Consider the following 21,724-nt stretch of genomic DNA (forward strand, 5'->3'; position numbering starts at 1 on the left):
TAAATAGCAATGACTTCAGCACTGTAAATACGCAGCACCAATAAAAGAATAAAATGCAGAGCTGGGTAGAGTCGTTACTCTGAAGTAGTCCGCTCCGGCCACTGTGACACCATTTTTACATAGCGTTTTCTTTTTCTTTTAACGATTTAATTTCTGACTTATCTATGGCGTGTTTTTTCCTCTTCTGGACTTTTGGCAATTACGATCGTATGTGGGGGTTTTGTTTTTGTTTTTAAAAAAGGAAATATATTTCCTAAGGAAGCGGCACCTGTCATCCACCCTTTTTCGTAAGGTCTTGCCTTGAAAATAAATTAACTTTTGTTTTTAAGCGTTGCCCAATTCAAAAAGTTTTAAACAACCAATCAGGCTGATGAATCAATGAATGCTGGGGTTCTGTATTTGCATACCTAGGAGCAACGTCCACAGTACTCAGTTGTTGTTGTTTTTTATTTATTTATTACATTTATATTTATTTCTCACACCTTTACACCCCACCTTTTCCTCCATGGAACTCAAGGGGGTGTACATGCTTCTCCCGCCTCCTCATTTAATCCCGACAACAACCTTGCAAGGTAGGCTAGGCTGTGTGTGTGTGTGTGTGTGTGTGTGTGTGTGTGTGTGTGAGAGAGAGAGAGAGAGAGAGAGAGAGAGAGAGAGAGAGAGAGAGAGAGAGAGAGAGAGAGACTGGCCTGGGGCTGCTTTATAAAGGTTGAGGCTCTGCTTGCTGCAGATATCAAAGGAATCACACACACACACACATGCGCACACACACACACACACACACACACACACACACACAGACAGACACCATGTCTTGTTACCTGAAGTTGTATCCTGACGAGACGGATTTCTCTGCAAACTTGTTATCCAGTCGGCTAAAAGAATAGTGAGGATTGCATTCAGAGGGGGGCTTATCAAGGTCACAGTCCCATTCAATCTGAATTCCTATCACACCACCCTTAACGAAAGAGAGACAAAGGTTTGCTTCAGCGGGAGCTCCAGGTTAAGGTCGCAGAGCCCTCTTTCCCCAGGAGGTCCTGCGATTCCTGCCTGATCCCCCCCCCCACTAAGGCTCTCCCAGTGGGATTTTGTCCATTCCAGTTGTCATGAAATGTTTGTGTGCCATCCAGGAAGCTGCCTGAACGGCAGGTCAGGCGAACATAATTGTTTCGGCCCTTTATGCCGCAGCATCACAGTCTTGCCTCAACTTGCTCTGACCGGCAACTTGCTCTGACCTGACAGGGCTGGATTTAGGATTGATGAGGCCCTCAGCTACTGAAGGGAATGGAGCCCTTTATAGGTCCAGCTGTCCTTGGTCAACAACAAATTGTTGCTGTTTTTTCTGTGTTGAAGATGTGCTACGTGGTAATTTATGGACCTAATAGGTATCTAAAGCCATTTGCACATGTTGCCATGCAGAATGTAGGCACCCTATATATAGAAATGAGAAAACCAGGGATATTTTAGGGAGCAGGCTAGGAGGCGGGGCCCATGACTTACATCATAGGAGCCTACACAACACAAAACACTGTTGCTGTAGGTAAGTTTCATTTTATTTGTTTTTATCTAATATTTTGGAAATGTACATCTAGGTATTTTCCCCCTTTACATTTTTTTGGGACTCCCCAAGAGAGTGGGGCCCTAAGCTATAGCTTGTTTCGCTTATACATAAATCCGGCACTGCTCTCTGGGATCTCAAGGAAAGAGAGAGATTCTTCCCCATCACCTGATCCCCTTCTCAACCGGAGGGGCCAGGGATCAAACAGGGACCTTCTATATGCAAAGCAAGTGCTCAGTTGGTTAGAGCAGGGGTGCTGATAATGTCAAGGTTGTGGGTTCGATCCCCGTATGGGATGCTGGGATATTCCTGCCTTGGGGTGAAATTGGACTAGATCAGGCATCCCCAAACTGCGGCCCTCCAGATGTTTTGGCCTACAACTCCCATGATCCCAAGCTAACAGGATCAGTGGTCGGGGAAGATGCGAATTGTAGTCCAAAACATCTGGAGGGCCAAAGTTTGGGGATGCCTGGACTAGATGGTGCTCAGGGTCCCTTCCAACTCTACGATTCTGTGATTCTACTCAAGAGCTACAATGGTGCCTTGGTACTCAAACAACTTGGAACCCAAACACTGCAAACCCGGAAGTACGTGTTCCAGTTTGCAAACTTTTTTTCGGAAGCCAAACGTGGTCCGTTTTGAGTGTTACACTTCCGATTTTAGTGCCACACTTCTGTTTTGAGTGTTACACTGAGGTCTGTCTGTTTTTGCTTTTCATTTTGCATTTTTGTAGCTCTTTTTTGTTTTGTTTTTGTGACTGTGTGGAAGCCAGTTCAGTTACTGATTGATTGATTGATTGCTTGATTGTGTGACTGCAGTACAGTGGTCCCTCGACTTACGAATTTAATCCGTTCTGAATGCACATCCGTAGGTCGAAAAGTTTGTAAGTAAAAAAAAGCGGTTTCCCATAGGAATGCATTGGAAACGGAAAAATTCGTAAGTTGAGTAAACCGCATCTAAAATTCGCAAGTTGAGAAAACCCCATCTAAACCGCAACGGTTTTCCTTTCAGATGTCGAAAACAACGTAAGTGTGCGGCCATTTTTTTCATTCGTAACTCGAATTTTCGTAAGTCGAGTACTTCATAAGTCAAGGGACCACTGTACATTGTTTCTTGCTTTCATCTTATGGCTCAACAGTCTCGTTAGAGAGTAAAATTCACGTCAAATTGCTGTTTTAGGGGTTGTTTTTAAAAGTCTGGAACGGATTAATCCATTTTGCACTGGCTCCCGGTGGAGTACAAGATCAGGTTTAAGGTGCTGGTTTTGACCTTTAAAGCCTTATGCGGCTTGGAACCCTCGTACCTACGGGACCGCCTCTCCTGGTATGCCCCGCGGAGGACCTTAAGGTCCACAAACAACAATATTCTGGAGATCCCGAGCCATAAGATGGCTAGATTGGCCTCTACTAGAGCCAGGGCCTTTTCAGTACTGGCCCCAACTTGGTGGAACACTCTTTCCCAGGAGACCAGGGCCCTGTGGGATTTGTCATCTTTCCGCAGGGCCTGCAAGACGGAGCTGTTCCGCCTGGCCTTTGGGCTGGACTTAGTCTGACCCCTGTGTTTTCCTCCCTCATGGCTGGATTTATGGACTACTTAAAATGAGGCTGCATTTTAAATTTTAGTATTGTATTTTAATCCGCATTTTAATTAATTGGTTTTTTTAATGTCTTATTGTAATTTTATTGGTGTTAGCTGCCCTGAGCCCGGTTTTGACTGTGGAGGGCGGGGTATAAATAAAAATTTATTATTATTATTATTACTACTACTACTACTTTCAATGGGAAAGCGCACCTTGGTTTTGGAACGCTTTGGTTTTGGAACAGATTTCCGGAACGGATTAAGTTTGAGAGCCAAGGTGCCACTGTCCAGTCCCTAGCCACTGAACAAGGCCATGGGGCTGCCTTGTACAGACAGTTGCTCCATCTAACTCAGTGCTGCCTCCACTGACTGGCAGCAGCTCTCCAGGGTTTCAGGTAGGATGTCTCTCTCCCAGCCCCTACCTGGAGATGCCATTGGGAATCGAACCCGGGACCAGACGCTCTGCCACTGAGCTGCAGCCCTATCCCCCAAAGGAAGAAGAACAGAAGGCTTCTCCGTACCTCTGACGCCATTTCCTGAAAGTTGCTCCCAGCCCACGAGACGAGGTTCCCCAGGTGGAATATGGGGCAGTAAGGATGGTCCGGTCCATAGCGGCATGTTTTCAGGTAGTTGTCATCTGTGGTGTGGAGGACGTTGGTTCTGCATTGAGGGAGTGCAGGAAGTTCAATGGGCAGCCACGTTTTATTTCACTGATTTATTTAAGATCTTTCGTTCTCCAATATGGAGCTCAGGGTGGCTTTTAACAACCAAGCGGACAAACCAATTGACATGCCCGTTCTTTAAAACCATGAAATCCTGACCGCACTAATGCAGTAGCAAATAGTAACCACGTGTCCCATATGCAAAACCAGTGGGGGTTTTCCTGGGGGGGGGGCGCATACCACTAAACAGTTAGTTAATCTTTGTACTTTTGTCCATTTACTGTACTGTATTGAGCCGAATATAAGCTGTACCTGCAAATAAGCCACAACTTTAAAATTCAAGGGGGGGGGAGAGAAAAAAAGACAATACCCGAATATAAGGCGCTCGCTTAAAATTCCGCAGGCACTCACATCCATTATGTTTTGCCGTATGTCTGTTTCAGGAGCGGTATCGTCAAAGCCAATTTTTGTAAGGTCGCAAATTTAAGCCGCACTTTAACTTTTCATAGTCAGAATTTGGAAAACAAAGTGAGGCTTATATTCAGGCCAATAAGGTATTTATTTCCCCCGATTTGAACTATAAAATGGGGATTTTCTTGAGTCAAAATGAGAGTACCCCATAACTTTTATTTAAGGGAAAAAAGCATTGTAGAAAACCTCCATTAAACCAGACAGCCAATAAATAAACCAACCACTGATAAAACTCACAATCAATTTTTTTGGGGGGGGGAGGTGAGGAAGGAATTCCCCACTTAGGCTTTTTTCTCCAAACACTTTTTTGTAATTTTACAAACCCTTGGGGGTTCCCCAAGTTCTGCTGATAATCTCCCTTGTGCCATTTTGGCAATAATAATAATAATAATAATAATAATAATAATAATAATAATAATGTATTATTTATACCCCGCCCATCTGGCCGGGTTCCCCCAGCCACTCTGGGCGGCTTCCAACAAAACAGAAATTCTAAAATACAGAAATCCATCAAACATTAAAATACAGAAATCCATCAAACATTAAAAGCGTCCCTAAACAGGGCTGCCTTGAGATGCCTTCTAAAGGTCTGGTAATTGTTGTTCTCTTTGACCTCTAGTGGGAGGGCATTCCACAGGGTGGGTGCCACTACCGAGAAGGCCCTCTGCCTGGTTCCCTGTAACTTGGCTTCTCGTAGTGAGGGAACCGCCAAAAGGCCCTCGGTGCTGGACCTCAGTGTCCGGGCAGAACGATGGAGGTGGAGACACTCCTTCAGGTATACCGGACCGAGGCCGTTTAGGGCTTTAAAGGTCAACACCAACACTTTGAATTGTGCTCGGAAACGTACTGGGAGCCAATGTAGGTCTTTCAGGACCGATGTTATGTGGTCTCGGCGGCCGCTCCCAGTCACCAGTCTAGCTGCCGCATTCTGGATTAGTTGTAGTTTCCGGGTCACCTTCAAAGGTAGCCCCACGTAGAGCGCATTGCAGTAGTCCAAGCGAGAGATAACTAGAGCATGCACCACTCTGGAGAGACAGTCAGTGGGCAGGTAGGGACTCAGCCTGCGTACCAGATGGAGCTGATAAACAGCTGCCTTGGACACAGAGTTGACCTGTGCCTCCATGGACAGCTGTGAGTCTAAGATGACTCCCAGGCTGCGCACCTGGTCTTTCAGGGGCACAGTTACCCCATTCAGGACCAGGGAGTCCTCCACACCTGCCCGCCTCCTGTCCCCCACAAACAGTACTTCTGTCTTGTCAGGATTCAACCTCAATCTGTTAGCCGCCATCCATCCTCCAACCGCCTCCAAGCACTCACAAAATAATTACCAGCGCCCACCAACTGAACATTGGGAATAGAGGGAATGGAAGGCGTCTCCTCTGACAAGAGCCTATTGCTGCCACTTCTCTCCTCCATGAATTTGGCTACTCTGATTTCAAAACCATCCATGCCTCGAGCAGAAGCTGTACCTTCTGCTGCGACTGCAAAAAGTTAAGCAACAGGGAAGATGGGATACTTACTTGGAGAACTTAAACCTGGGGAAGCGGATGGAGTTTTTGATGTAGACAGTGAAGTTTTCGGCATTTGCCAAAAGAGGCTTTCTAAAGGAAAAGCACAGGTCGCTCGTGTTAATGGTTCTTCAAGGAAGTGGGGCACAGCTGGCCTGTATTTAAAAATTTAGACTGATTTTAAGTCAATAAATAAATGCAAGAACTAGGACCAACCTGGGCCTGCCTTTCTTCTCCACTGGACACCAAGCTAAGATCTCGCATGTTCCACTCAGGCTGTTGGCAACCTTCAGACAACGGCCAGTCTTGACTCCTGCAGGGCAGACAAAGTTATGGGGGGGGGGGAGAGAATCAGCTAGCTGGAATAGTTCGGGTTTAGTGGGGAAATAGTAATGTTGGCTAAAATGGACAAAGCACACAGCTTTCAAGAAGCTACAGAGAAGAGGAACACACAGCTTGCAGGAAACTTTTAGAAACAACCGCTCACGTTTATAAGGACGCATAGATTACTTATTTCAGTTATCGTTCGGCGTTCTGATAGCCTTTGAAAATCAGGGTGGCTTCCCCAGCGATTTAAAAGTTACCCCCAAAATATAAAATAAAATAAAATCAACAGCAGCAGAGGTAACAGTTTAAAATAGAAATTTAACTCAAGGCAGAAATGCTCGTTATGCAGCAAAACCATTTGTTTTCCAACCTAGCCTTTGACATTGGGGCGAGGCCTTTAGAAATTGCCTTTAGGAGATCCTTACCGTTGCCGGCAACGACGGCTTCTCCAGAATTGCAGTCGCTGTTGCGGTAACAAAGAGCGTCTGGAATGCCAGGGCTCTGTAAGGAAACAGGGAAGGAATTCCCGTGAATTAGGGGCGAAGGCAGAGACTGGCTCAAAGCCTGTCACCTGCTGACTTGTGTGGCTGCCTTTTCTCATCACTTTTCTTATTGAAAAAAAAGCCCGATATCTTATAAAAGGATGTCATATAGAGGAGGGTGAAAGGTTGTTTTCTGCTGCTCCAGAGAAGCAGACACGGAGCAATGGATTCAAACTACAAGAAAGAAGATTCCACCTAAACATTAGGAAGAACTTCCTGACAGTAAGAGCTGTTCGACAGTGGAATTTGCTGCCAAGAAGTGTGGTGGAGTCTCCTTCTTTGGAGGTCTTTAAGCAGAGGCTTGACAGGCATATGTCAAGAATGCTTTGATGGTGTTTCCTGCTTGGCAGGGGGTTGGACTGGATGGCCCTTGTGGTCTCTTCCAACTCTATGATTCTATGCAACCTGTTTTTGTTTTGGCATTTAATGGAATCCCACCCCAAAACAGTGTCAGACTGCAAGCGCCCCTATTCCTTGCCTGCTGCCATCGGACTGCCCAAGTCATCGTTGCTGAAATCTTTACACATGGTCTCCAAAACGGCTGCCCTTCCCGCTGCCTAAGACACAAGCACTCACCAACGCTTCTCCGTTTTCACAAACGCCTACCTCAGCACAGGTGTCCTGCCGTTGGTTTGGAGTGACGATCAAGTTGGTCATGACAAAGAAGACGCTTTCGCCCTAAAGAGACGGAGCAGAGAAAAGGGGTTGGGGGAAAAGAGAGTTTCAGAATTTTGCTAGGAAAAATCTGACGACTTGAGGACAAAGAAAATGATATGTGGCCTGTGGTCAGGGTGGGCAAAGCAAAGATCAGGCTCTACTGGTTTATACTGGCCATGTTCTTCCTCTACTGCTGGAGAAAGAATGACTCTGAATACCAGTTGCTGCTAGACTCAGGTCCTGCTCGTGAGGTTCTGGTTGGGGCGTCCGGGTAGCTGCTGTGAGAAATTACTAATTGTTTTAATTGCTTGTTTCTCTACCTTTCCACGCCAGATTAATATCCTTTATCATGGCCACTAGTTAAGATGTTTTGCCCAGACTGTAGGAAGCTCTTGTTGGCAACTGCCTGCCTTGAGAGACAACAGAGTCCGCCTCCGCGGGTGAAGTCAAACTGTTCTGTTAGCAGCTCCCCGGGGCTCAAGTCTGGGCAGTGTGTTTGGAGGTCCTGGGCTGCCCCAGATGACAAGACCCCCCTCTCGCCCTCGCTGAGGTGGTCCAAAGGAAAGCAGGTGTATAAGGAGCCAGCCAACCATCTCAGGTCTCCTCCCTAGAGCCTTTTCTTCTCCTGCAAGGCAGCGGAGGTTTCGGACCAGAGTTTTCCTTCTCCTAGATGGGCTCCCTTCCCAGGTGGACGAGCCCCACCTGCCCTCACTTCCCACTACAGCATGTGCAGAAACCGCCTTCTTGACCGTTGGACCCACTCTTGGTCTCGCCCGTTCGATCCGCCAGAGCCTGTCTTCGCAGGCAGGGGAAGCCCCTAACTCACTGAGGGTTTGAGACCCATTGGCAACCCTCCATTGCATTGGCAACCCTCACCTGGTTGAGCCGGCCAGTCTGGGTGTGGCCACTGTCGCATGCTGCCAGCTTCTAGGAGCCACAGGTGAGAGCCAAGTGCAGGGTGGGGACCAAAGGTGGATGAACGACCCCAGAAGGAGCAGGATGTGTCCCCCACCAGAGCTATGACCTTTCCCCCCCAACACGCAATGCCCATGCTTCTGAATATCATTTGGTGGAAACCACAGCGCTGCTCTTGTGCTCCGGTCTTGCTTTCCTGTTCCCCATCGGGGCATCTTGTTGGTCCAGGATGCAGGCCTAGATGGGCTCCCTTTGGCCTGACCCAGCAGCTAGGATCCTGAAATATACTTGGAGTCGAGAGTGAATTTCATGCTCTTTATTCAGCTCATAGTCATCAAGGAGAAGAAGAGAAGAATGGCTCTTTTCCCCAAACCATCTGCTTATATACATTATTTACACAATGGGCCTTGCGTGATTGGCTACTTCAGGGCTACACCTGCAGGCCAATCAGGTTGCGGATTCACTTCCACCTGGAGTTGGATTGGGTAGCTCCTGCAGACCAATCAGAATGCTGATTCTGAATCCTATTGTTCTAGGATTCAGCTCAGTACATAACAGATCCCTTCGAGCATCCGTCTCGTAGACATCCGGGTGATTTGCAAGCTGCACATTATTAAGAGCTACTGACATTAAAAGTCAGCATCGATCATTCCCCATGTCTGCCGGTTTTATGACCCTCCCGTTTCAAGCAGCCGGTCGATTTTAAAAGCACTTTAATTTGCGGCCCGTGGGTGCTCCTTCTTCCTCTTCTTAAAAAAAACCTTTGGCTCCCCTTGCAATCCCTGTTTATTGCTACAGTGGCTATACTTAGCATGGGGCATAGAGCCACATCTCCGCAGAGAGAGGCACAGGGGGCTGGTTGCATTCACCTTGAAAAGAAGCCGGCAAGGAATCCACAAAGGCCAGGAGGATTTGCAGGGGAAATCCACTGGCTCAGAGAGTCCTGGAAAGACTCGAAACACACAGGCTTGACCATCCCAACTTGCCAAAGTTGGCAGAGAAGGTGCCCGATGAATCTCTAAGTGGCCAAGTTTCTTGTTGTTCCACAGTGAGCCTCACCAACGCAGGGGGATGACCAGAGACGCTCCTGCAGATGATCTCTGCTAGGATATAAAAGGTTCAGGCAATCCCTGAGCTACCCTGGGCTTGTAAATTAATCTTCTCCTTCTTTGGTGATCACTTGTAGCCATATAAGATTGTCTTCCATAAACACTGTTTTAACAATGAGTCCCTAAGTGACTATGGAGGCCAATTCTGGATCCATACGTCCTTCCACAGTGGGGACATTGGTTTCTAGGCGGGAGTTGATCCCGGTGTGGATTTGCCAAGCGTGCCTTCCTCTTAGCAAGTTTCTCCCTTGTGTCCTGAGTTTGAGCGTCTTCAAAGTCCATGACACCTTTGGTAAAATAAAAAAATTCCTTCAGTAGCACCTTAAAGACCAACTAAGTTTTTATTTTGGTATGAGCTTTCGTGTGCATGCACACTTTTGCTTCGACTCAGACCAACACGGCTACCTACCTGTAACTAGAACCTTTGGTCAAGGCTGTTCTCCAACTGGAGCGCTCGCAGACCAGTGTTTCCCAGTTGTCGGTGCTCATACCGGTACTACATTTTTAAAGATTTGCCTTGAGAGAGTCTTTAAACCTCTTTTGTTGACCACCAGCATTACGCTTTCCATTTTTAAGTTCGGAATAGAGTAGTTGCTTTGGAAGACGATCATTGGGCATCCGCACAACATGACCAGTCCAATGATGTTGAAGAATCATTGCTTCAGCACTGGTGATCTTTGCTTCTTCCAGTACACTGGCATTAGTTCGCCTGTCTTCCCAGGTGATGTGTAAATTAATAGAACTAATATGAACAGTATAGAAAAATGCACCCAACGCTATAGCTTGTTTAGCGCTGACACGTTGGTAATGAGGGACACATGAGTATCTATCTCCCTTTTGCAAAAAATAAAATAAAAGGGAAAGTGATAAATATATTTTAATAATGATGGTGATGATGAAAGGAAATTTGAAACCTTTTAAAAAACAATGTGGTCAGATGATATAGATATAGATATAGATTAGATATAGATATAGATATAGATATAGATATAGATGGGACCCAGGTGGCGCTGTGGGTTAAACCACAGAGCTTAGGGCTTGCTGATCAGAAGGTCGGCAGTTCGAATCCCTGCAACGGGGTGAGCTCCCGTTGCTCGGTCCCAGCTCCTGCCCACCTAACAGTTCGAAAGCACATCAAAGTACAAGTAGATAAATAGGGACCGCTCCGGCGGGAAGGTAAACGGCGTTTCCGTGTGTTGCTCTGGTTCACCAGAAGCAGCTTTGTCATGCTGGCCACATGACTCGGAAGCTGTCTGCAGACAAACGCCGGCTCCCTCGGCCTATAGAGCGAGATGAGCGCCGCAACCCCAGAGTCGGACACGACTGGACCTGATGGTCAGGGGCCCCTTTACCTTTACCTTTATAGATATAGATATGAGAGACATGATGCTTAAAATCAGGGGAAAGAAGGCAGCAAAACTGCGTCAGTGTGGGTACCTGTGGGGGAATGACATAGTCCGCGACATCCCACAGCCTCTCGCCCAGCTCAGAGGTGTTGGTGAAAGCCACTCCTTTCACTTTGGTGATCACAGAGCTCTGGATAGACGTATCCACATCTTGGTAGCCTTTCTTGACCACAAAGACCCACCTGGAAATGCAACAGAGAGTGAAACAACAGTCGACCCAGAGTTTTCTGAAGCAGGGGCTAAATCAGAGCTGTGGTGCATGGCCTTCTGGACATGCTCAGGGGCACTCTTTTTTTAAAAAAAATGTAATTAACATCCCACTCGTTTCTGGACCTGGCCTTTCCTTTGGGAAGGGGTCATAGCTCAGCGGTAGGGCATCTGCTTTGCATGCAAAAGGTCCCGGGTTCGGTTCGTGGCATCTCCCCGTCAGTCTAGACCAGGGGTGGCCATCTCCCAAGAGACTGCGATCTACTCACAGAATTAAAGACTGGCGGTGATCTACCCCCTTTTTGGGGGTTCAGGTCAAAGTTGTTGAGCTTTTTTTAGGGGAGCCAAACTTGTTGAGCTTCTTTGGGGGGAGCCAGTGATCTACCACAGATGTCCAGTGATATAACGGGAGATCACGATCTACTTGGTCTAGACCAGGCATCCCCAAACTGCAGCCCTCCAAGATGTTTTGGCCTACAACTCCCATGATCCCTAGCTAACAGGACCAGTGGTCGGGGAAGATGGGAATTGTAGTCCAAAACATCTGGAGGGCCGAAGTTTGGGGATGCCTGGTCTAGACAATACGGAACTAGGTGACTCAATAAAATGCATGCTGTACTGAGCTAGATAACTTGGTCTAAGGCAACTCCCTATTCTCTTGTTTAATCACCTTTAAATCTAGAACCATGAGGACTAGAACTCTTGCTTTGTATCTCAGGGAAGAGAAGTAGCTCAGTGGCAGAGCCTCTGCTTTGCACGCAGGAGGTTCAGGGTTCAATCCCCATTGTCTCCAGGTAGGGCTGGAAATTTCCTTCCTCTGAAACTGTGCCTGGGGAACGACTCCCTGTGCGAAACCCTGGAGAGCTGCTGCCAGTCAGTGTAGACAATACTGAGCTGGACTGAGCTGGTCTGCTTCAATAAAGGAAGCTGCTAATGTTCCATCAGAAGTCAGTTCTTGGCTTGGGTGAAATTAAAAATCAGGGCTCAAACTAGGCACAAAACAGGCGGAGAATGTCCTGTGTGAGTGTCTGGAGGCGATTGGAGGATGGATGGCGGCTAACGGATTGAGGTTGAATCCTGACAAGACAGAAGTACTGTTTTGGGGGGGACAGGAGGCGGGCAGGTGTGGATGACTCCCTGGTCCTGAATGGGGTAACTGTTCCCCTGAATGACCAGGTGCGCAGCCTGGGAGTCATTTTGGACTCACAGCTGTCCATGGAGGCGCAGGTCAATTCTGTATCCAGGGCGGGTGTCTACCAGCTCCATCTGGTACACAGGCTGAGACCCTACCTGCCTGCAGACTGTCTCGCCAGAGTGGTGCGTGCTCTGTTTATCTCCTGCTTGGATTACTGCAATGCACTCTATGTGGGGCTACCTTTGAAGGTGACCCAGAAACTGCAATTAATCCAGAATGCGGCAGCTAGACTGGTGACTGGGAGTGGCCGCCGAGACCAGATGTCAAGGAAATAAACAACTATCTGACTTTTAGACGACATCTGAAGGCAGCCCTGTACAGGGAAGTTTTTGATGTTTGATGTTTTATTGTGTTTTTAATATTCTGTTGGGAGCCACCCAGAGTAGCTGGGGAAACCCAGCCAGATGGGTGGGGTATACGGTAAATATATTATTATTATTATTATTATTATTATGTTGTTGTTGTTGTTGTTGTTGTTACTGCTGCTACTACTACTACTTTGGAAGGGGTTTCACTTCCAGGAATATTTCCAGTTGGGAACTAGAAGTCCTAGGAATTTCTTCCAGTGACATCTGAGCACTCATTGGTGTCTCCCTTTGTGAGTCTCCGGGTGACCAGGACTCCATCCCTCCTGATACACAGATTGGATTGTGGCCTCTATTCCCTCATTGGGAATTCTCTGCATACGTCAGCAGGAACGGCAAGGCAAAGCAAGTCACTGGCTTCTCCATGGGGAGGGTAAAGCATTCCCTGTTGAATTTATGCCTGTCACACAGCAGTGGTGTGGTGGGGAGAGAAAGGTAGCGGCATTCTCAGGGTGTGTTTGTGTCTGCTTTCTTTCTAAACGAAATCTTGGAGGTATCGCCACCTCAACGTGGCTTAAATTACTAACTTGCCAAGCCCAGGCGGAAGCAGGGAATTAAATGTAATTAAACGCTGACAGCTGCATCAGAAAGTATGTCGTTCGACAGCCACGTGCCACGTAAATGACGGGCACATCCTGGAGCACGCATGCATCAGCGAGGCATCCTGGCTACACAGGAGCAATTTGTTCTCCTTTGATGCTTGCAGGGATCTGGGTCATCACATCAGCCGTCTCCCAAGTGAAAACTCGTGCACACTGCCCTAACAGAAAAATTGAAAAATTGCAACTCATAATATCTCCCTAAGAAAAGCAGAATTCTGCAATTTATAGAAAAAATGCTGTGTTTTAATTGCACTAATAATGATGCTGATGTTTTTCTTGGCTTCTGTTCCCCAGCTCAAGGGAAACTGTGCTTTAATAATAATAATAATAATCTATATATATATATAAATTTAGGCATTGCGCACGCAGATGTAGGGAGGTAGGGGCCTGCCGGGGGGTGGGTGGGAGGGCCGAATAGGGGGCAGGGATAGGTAATGGGTCAGAACAGGATGGGGGGGAGACACAGGGATGAAACCTGCCCTCTCCACAGTATCTCGTCTCGGCTTTGCAGACTAGGCTGAATGGATTTAGGGGCCTGACGGGGGGGGGGGGCGAATAGGCCGCAGCATAGAATCAACTGAATATGGGCCTTTTACAGGGCCGTGCCTTTGGGTAGAATAAATGTTATTTCACATAACACACGTGGGTAGGGGAGTCAGGGTTGGGACAGGCCAAAATTTTACAGAACACGCACATTGGGGGGGGGTGCAAAATGAACGGGTCACAGGGATAACCCGGGGGGTTAGGGGGAGGAGAGGGGGGAAATCACAGGGATAAGCCAGGGGTGGGGGGAAGAGGGGGCATAATAGGTCATGGATCAGGACAGAGTTGGGGGATTCACAGGGATGAGGGAGGGGGATGAGGGGGGAATCACAGGGATAAGCCGGGGGGGGGTTGAGGGGAGGAGTGGGGGAATCACAGGGATACGTCATGGATCGGCACAGGGTAGCGGAAATCACACAAATAACCCACAGCAACGCGTGGCAGGACCAGCTAGTAATAGATAAAACATCGAACATTAAAAACTTCCCGACACAGGGCTGCCTTCAGATGTCTTCTAAAAGTCAGGTAGTTGTTTATTTCCTTGACATCTGATAGGAGGGCGTTCCACAGGGCGGGCGCCACCACCGAGAAGGCCCTCTGCCTAGTTCCCTGTAACCTCACTTCCTGCAGGGAGGGAACTGCCAGATGGCCCTCCTTGGAGCTGGACCTCAGTGAGCGATCGGGGTGACAGATTGGTGTAACGGCTTGATTATATATATATATATATATATATATATATATATATATATATGTGGTTTTTTTAATTAGGCATTGTTTGCTTCCTAATTGCTACGCACAGCCTGAGGACAAGGTCCGCCAAGCACCTTCCACCCCATTATGCACCCACAAAAAAACCCCACAAATACCCCCTCGCATGGCAACAAAAGCACTGTGGGAGGTTTCCCCCAAACCTTATTTTTATTCCCTTCTGGATCAGGCTAAAGAAGGCCTATCCAGTCCGGCCTCCCGGTCCCACAGTGACCTCCCAGGTGCCCTAAGGGGGAGCAGCTACTCCCCCCCCCATGTGATTCTCAGCACAGAGAGCCAATGTGGTGTCTTGATTAGTGTCAGACCGGGACCTGGGTGCGAATCTCCCCTGGGCCATGAAATTCATTGGGGGGACTTGTCCAAGCTCCTCTTTGATTTATAGGCATGGGTCTCAGAGGTTTGGTCTCACAGCTTTCCACAGGAAAACCCGTGGTCCGTCTATTGCTGAATCAGAACAGATGCCAACTGGGTTTTCTGTCGATCAACGTTCGTTTTGATCTAGCAAGAAAAAGTAGGGGTTTCCCCGGGGAAAGTGACAAGACAAAGGTAAAGGTTTTCAGACCCGTGCCTGGAATTCAAAGTGTGGATGAGCCCTTAGTGATTTTGGCATGGGCGTAGGCAGGGGGGCAGGAGGGGGCAGCTGCCCCCCCTAGAAGCAAAAAAATTAATGTATTTTACAGACCATAACCAGCACTTTTCCTCTCCAAAAACTGAGGTGGAAAGGGCTTTGCTTTAGCAAGAGCAGCTAAGTCTCCGCTTGCTGGGGGGGGGGGACACAGCAGTAACAAAAACACATCAAATAAATAAAGCAAAGTGGCTACCAGTAGTTAAGCAGTTAAGACAATGGAGCATATATCCCCAGGCAAGATTCGATAGCTTACCATTTCACCCTATTGTTCTTAAGTGGGAGTTGTTAATGAGCATTCAGGAGCATTAAGAGTTCTATTGGCAATTTAATGAGGGTGCAGACTCAGAGGATTCAATTTGACTAAGGTGGCTCTGCAAGGCTAAAAAGAAGTGAATAAGAAAGGGGGGAGGCTGTAGCTTTGACAGACACAGTGATGTTTATAAAAAGCATTGGTGTTCCAGTCTGCCCCTTCTCCTGCATCTGTATACTGTAAATCAGGGGTGGCCACCTCCCAAGAGACTCTGATCTACTCAGAGTTTAAAACTGGGGGTGATCTACCCCCTTTTGGGGGGTTCAGGTCAAAGCTGTTGAGTTTTTTTTAAAGGAAGGGAAGCCCTGTTTTGGGGGGTTTAGGTCAAACTTGTTTAGCTTCTTTTAGGAGGGAGGGAGGCCCATTTTTGTTTAGGGCTTCAGGTCATAGTTCAACTTTTTTGAGGGAGGAGGAAAATTTTGGGTGAGCTTTTTTTAGGGGTGCCAGTGACCTACCAGTGATCTACCACAGACATCCAGTGATCTACTGGTAGATCACAATCTACCTGTTGGACGTGCCTGCTGTAAATCAAGCAGAGAGAAAGCTGCTTACAAGGCTCCTGTACATGCAGAGTTCCAGCATCACAGCGTCACCCAGAGGCACCCACAAATATGAGTTATCCCTCTCTCTATTTCTTCCTTCCTTCCCTCCCTCTTCCATCCTTAATAAAATACGGGGGGGGGGCAGATAAGCCCCACATAGAAAGCCCATCAACATGGGGGGATGACTCTTTCAAATACGGTATTTACCAGTAATTGGGGGGGGGGGAGAGGCACCTAGGCCTCTAGGAGTTGGCTGCTATGCCTAGGAGTAGAACAATTCAAGAAAGCAGAACGATGCATATGGTATGGTAATATATCAATAGAATCGTAGAATTGTAGTCGGAAGGGACCACAAGGGTCATCTAGTCCAACCCGCTGCAATGCAGGATTTTTTTCTAAGGTGGGGCTTGAACCATGGTTGAAATATTATGCTGATATGCAGCAACGCCTCGGAGCTGTCGTGGCTGCGGCCATGCCTTGCCTCGCCCTCGCCCGCCCTGCCACCCCCTCTCGCCTGCCCGACACTCCTGTCCTCTCCAGCCAAGCAGGGTAGCCGCCAACGCTGCCAGCCCCAGAAGCACAAGGTGGCCGCTGCTGCCACCGCCACGATGTCATCAGGCCCGCTGGCCCTTTAGCCCCGCCCACTTCATGCCCCCTCCCCTTCCGTGCCTTGGCCCCGCCCCTGAACGACCATGGCTTAGTTTTGATCCTGGCTACGCCCCTGGATTTTGGACCACCTCTGTGGGACGGTGGGCCACGCCTGCTCCCAAATTCTGCAGCACCGATGGATCACTGCGCTAAACCATCTCCACACATCACGATCACAAAGGAAAGGCCATGAGGCTGCTGCCATGGCAACCTGATCTGCTGTCATGTGCTGAATGGGGCTTTGCAGAAGAGCAGCTGAAAGCCAGTTGCAGGCAGGGGAAGTCCAGGTGCTGATTTACACAGAGTCAGCCCCACTGGTCCATCTAGCTCAGTGCTGTCCGCACGGACTGGCAGCAGCCCTCCAGGGTTTCAGCCAGGGAATATATCTCAGCCCGACCTGGGGATGATGCCATTGGGAACTGGACCTGAAACCTTCTGCATAACCGCCGAGTTATGAGCATTCCCTAAAAATAAAGCAAGATTCTAGTCCTCATGGTCTGGAATGAAAAGTTTAACCAGGAGCACAGGAAGTTGTTCTGTACTGATGAAATAGATAGAGACAGTCTGGAACAGGCACCCCCAAACTTCGGCCCTCCAGATGTTTTGGACTACAATTCGCATCATCCCCGACCGCTGGTCCTGTTAGCTAGGGATCATGGGAGTTGTAGGCCAAAACATCTGGAGGGCTGCAGTTTGGGGATGCCTGGTCTGGAAGAACACTTTGCTGTGCTCCTTTCCAGCTTTCATCCCCACTAAGCTGAGATCCTTCATCAATGCAAGGAATCGAACCCAGAACCTTTCAGAGAATCATCGAGTTGGAAGGGACCCTGAGGATCCTCTAGTCCAGGCTTCCTCAACCTCGGCCCACCAGATGTTTTTGGCCTACAACTCCCACGATCCCTAGCTAGCAGGACCGGTGGCCAGGGATGATGGGAATCGTAGTCTCAAAACATCTGGAGGGCCGAGGTTGAGGAAGCCTGCTCTAGTCCAACCCCCTGCAATGCAGGAATAATGCAGCTGTCCCATATGGGGATCGAACCTGCAACCTTGGCAATATCAGCACCACGCTCTAACCAACTGTTTTAAATTCTCACACATCCTTCTATAACTTGAGCACCAGATTATTTGTAAAGGAACTGTGGTGTTTTTTTAAAAACCCCGCGGATAATGGAAGGATTCCCATCTTCTTCCTGAGCCCCGCCAGCATTTTCAGCCCCACCACCAACTCAACAAAACACGACTCCTTTAAACCTCCAGGGGGACGTGGGACATTGCAGGTTCCTTAATATATGCAGATGTTTTAGCTGATTAAATCAATCCATTCAATGGATCCATTAATCACCCGAGTCTGTGTGCAGTTCCCAAATGCACTTCCAGAGGGGTAGGGGGAAGCAAGCGCTCGGAAAAGAGAGGCTTATTTCTGAATAAATATGCCCAGGATTGTAAAATTTTCTGACGGGTTGGACACAGCCACACACATAAACACCTTTATGCTGTGAAGCATGGTGGAAATAATAAATTCTGCATTCAAGAGTCCTCCTGGAAACAGTGCAATACGCCTTTTGCTCTCGATACAGAGGGCCAGAGACATCCATTCCCTGCACTAGTCCCGACCCACTCATCTTGTTACAATCCTGTACTATGGGAACGCCGGACCAATGCAACGGAGCATGTACAGAGTGCCAACGCCAGCCACAAAAACCCCATTCTGAGATTACAAGATGATGGAAAGCCCTGGCTTTCGCCCACAGCCGGTCATTGCAAATACCCTGAAATGCAAGTGGTAAATGGGGAATGAAGGAAACAGGGCAGAATGGAATCAGAGCATTTCAGGGTCGGGAAGGGGACCCTTGAGCTCATGTAGTCCAACCCACTGCTCGGTGCAGGATCTGCAACACAGGATGAGACAAGTCAGGATGAGACAAGCAGGAACTGCCTCCTAGTGTCTTGCTGAAATACGCTTTGCTGTAATTTCTGAGCCCCGGGTTCAAATCCTGCCCTGTGGAGCGACAGAGAACAAGTCTGCTCCATCCTCTATGTGACAGCCCTCCAGCTATTTGGAGACGGCTGTCATTTCCCTCCCCCTTAAATGTCTTTCCTCCAAGCTAACCACACCCAGCTCTCTTTCAGCCTTAGCTTCACACATGACCTGGTGATCAGGCCCCTTGTTCTCCTGGCTGCCCTTCCTCTACGTTCCAGTTTGTCGACACCCTCCTTAAAATATGGCATCCATAACTGGACATGGTCCTCCTTGGAAAAAGAATAGGCGAGAGTGTCCCTGAGCATGTCCAGAGTGCATTTCCCTCGCCACCGGTGGATAACTATGGAACGTCTCCCGCACGAATGATCAGGAGAAAGGTTTTTCAGATCACAAAGACAGACTGAGTCCTTCTGTTTCCTAGGAATCCAACACTATATCCCTTCTCTACCATGGAAAATGGTTGCGGGTCTACAAAGGTCTTCATTCTCTTGGGACCAATGAAAACAAAGAGAGCCTTGTTGGAAGACGGGAAAGCTGAGGAATTCTGCCCAGTGTCCTGTTACCAACAGGGGACAGCCAGGTATTTTTTGATGCTCAGAAGAAGAAGAAGAAGAGGAGGAGGAGGAGGAGGAGGAGGAGGAGGAGGAGGAGGAGGAGGAGGAGTTTGGATTTGATATCCCACTTTATCACTACCCGAAGGAGTCTCAAAGCAGCTAACATTCTCCTTTCCCTTCCTCCCCCACAACAAACACTCTGTGAGGTGAGTGAGGCTGAGAGACTTCAGAGAAGTTTGACTAGCCCAAGGTCACCCAGCAGCTGCATGTGGAGGAGCGGAGATGCGAACCCGATTCCCCAGCTTACGAGTCTACTGTTCTTAACCACTACATCACACTGGCAAGGGGGAGGCAACAGCAACCCCCTTGATACCTGTCCCCAGCATCTGGTACGGCGGGGTACACTGCACCTGACTGTGGAGGTTCTGTTCAGCTGTGGTGGCTAAAAGCAACTGACAGCCCTCACTCGCCAGCCAGTATTTTGTTATTTTAAAAATAGGCCGTGTCTAAAGAGGTCTGTCAATGGACTGCTAAGTAGAAACCCCATGATCAGGAGCACTCTACCTGGAATGAGATGCGGATGAGCTTTTTCTTTTTTACACGGCAAAGCGCAGATGTTCTGGTTGCACTCTGTCAGCAGGGAGGGACAGACGCAAGCTGAACGGCATGCGGCAGATGCCCACCGGGAAGGCCCCCCCCCCCAAAGGGTGGTGTTTTGCCAACAAATGTCTTGTTCCTATCTGGCGGGGAGCGATCGCCCGTCGATAGCTACCCCTGGGTGCAATGCCTGCCCTGGAGACTCTGAAGCAGCCGTTTCCGAGAAGGAATAGTTTTGGAACGGCAGGCATGAACCACATGGGTAACGGCCGTCAACATTCTGGGCATCTGCCAAGCAGGGGAAATGGGCATTGCTGATCTGTGCCCAGCTGCTGCCCTCACAGCCCAAATACTCCCCTCTCTGTCTCTCTTGGTGATTGAGGATCCTGACCCCACACCACCAGTTAGAAGACAGCATCTTGACAACCCCCCTGCAAAACAAAATCTGGTTTTGCCAAGCCCTGCAACACAGTTTATGCCCATCCTCAAAGGAGCCCCAACAGCAGAATGTTTAGCATCGAGCAAAATCAGTGCAAATCGGCAAAATCAAAACGCCGCAGTGTTTTTTATAAAACGTACCTATTCCCTGCAGTTTTTTCCAGGTCATAAGATGAGCCCTCCTAGGTGGGTTCAAAGGTCAGGGGGTTCTGAGCAGTGACACACCAGCCCCCTCGACCCCCACACCCTCCCTCCACTGGGTATCTCACAACTATTAAAGCTGAGCCCCTCCAGTTGGCCTCTGGCCTCTCCCGTTTCAAAGGATCTGGCAATGAAGAGGACCCTTCGCCCTGCCCAAGGCAACCCCAGAGAGCAGCTGCCACTCAGAGCGGGCAACACTGGGTGTGTAGGCAGGCCGATTTTCTGACCTGGTAGAAGGCAGTTTGCTCAGCTGCTGCGACGTTTCCCTGCATTTCAGTTTTCGAGCTAAGCCCCACAAGCCATGAAACAATCCATCAATTACAGAGCGTGAGACTCTCAGTTTCAGGGTCGTGGGTTCGAGCCCCACGTTGGGCAAAAGATTCCTGCGTTGCAGGGGGTAGGAATGGATGACCCTCGGGTCCCTTCCAACTCTACAATTCCATGATTCTATGATCAGGCAGAGACATCAGAAAAGGTGATGGAGAAGAGGGACCAGTCTGGTTTCTCTCTCTCTGTATCAATGACGCAGAATTTTTTTTTAAAAAAAACGAAGAGCAAAGATTCTCTCCTTACCCCACAATGTAGGCCATGATGGATAGCTGGACCACTCGGTAGAGCACCCCCACTTTCTTGTTCTTGGCGATGACATATTTCTCCGTCTTATAATCGAACAGCGACAGGCACAGAGCTTTCCAGGCGACCTGCCCCATCTTCTCCCGGCTGGCTCAGCATCTGAAGGAGGAGAAAGATTGGCAGGGGTTGGGAGGAAGGGGGGAAATAAAAATATAAAAAAGACAGGTGGAGAGGAATTAGCCACACACGTGTTTCTCCTGGAAAGCTGAAACGCCAGCTCCGGTTCAGCTCTGCTGCTGAGTTTTCTCCTGCGCTTGCTCTGCTCTGGGTTTTCGGTGGCAAGGAAGAGCTCAGCTGAGCATAGATCTCGCAACAGCAGCAGCAGCCCTTGCTGGTTGGACAAGGTATGTGGAAGAACCACCTTCCTTTTGCCGCCTGTGATGGAATCTCAAGCCTGAGTCAGAAGGTCCTCAGCCTTTGCAAGCCTGCAATAATAGCTCTGCAGGAGGAGAAAGCTGGCCGCCTTTGTCTTTTCACGACCCGGTTTTGCAAAACGGCCTCCTTGTGATGCTCCGCTGTTAGGCACCTGGCAAAACGTTCCTAGCAATCATCCAGGTTTGGGGTCCTTAATCTGGAGGGGATATTAAGCATATTTGTGGCCTCTTTGTTTATGCATTTTTGCTCAGCTTTTAAAGACGGGTGGGATGAATTTGCAGGTGTGCTTTTTTTCAGTGTTTTGTTGTGTTATAAGAATTTTGAGGTCATATATATATATATATATATATATATATATATATATAATAATTGTTCATAAAACATGTACATGAATGTACAGAAAC

At 48.4% G+C, this 21,724-nt stretch overlaps 1 protein-coding gene across 1 annotated transcript in view; it reads right to left on the minus strand.

The window, feature by feature from the left end:
* The window catches only part of P2RX5 (purinergic receptor P2X 5), a 31,719-nt gene extending 10,459 nt beyond the window's left edge, over positions 1–21,260 (minus strand). Inside the window, exons 1-8 of the mRNA XM_035139404.3 lie at positions 20,886–21,260; positions 10,765–10,915; positions 7,253–7,324; positions 6,530–6,605; positions 5,994–6,090; positions 5,790–5,870; positions 3,658–3,796; positions 822–958 (exon numbers count right to left, since the gene is read on the minus strand). Of these exons, the coding sequence (XP_034995295.1) occupies positions 822–958; positions 3,658–3,796; positions 5,790–5,870; positions 5,994–6,090; positions 6,530–6,605; positions 7,253–7,324; positions 10,765–10,915; positions 20,886–21,022 (890 nt within the window). The 5' untranslated portion in view covers positions 21,023–21,260. The remainder of the gene's footprint in view (positions 1–821; positions 959–3,657; positions 3,797–5,789; positions 5,871–5,993; positions 6,091–6,529; positions 6,606–7,252; positions 7,325–10,764; positions 10,916–20,885) is intronic.
* Positions 21,261–21,724: the final 464 nt, after the last annotated feature.

The sequence above is a fragment of the Zootoca vivipara genome, chromosome 14 (assembly GCF_965207765.1).
Source record: "Zootoca vivipara chromosome 14, rZooViv2.hap1.1, whole genome shotgun sequence".
In the NCBI taxonomy this organism is placed as follows: Eukaryota; Metazoa; Chordata; class Lepidosauria; order Squamata; family Lacertidae; genus Zootoca; species Zootoca vivipara.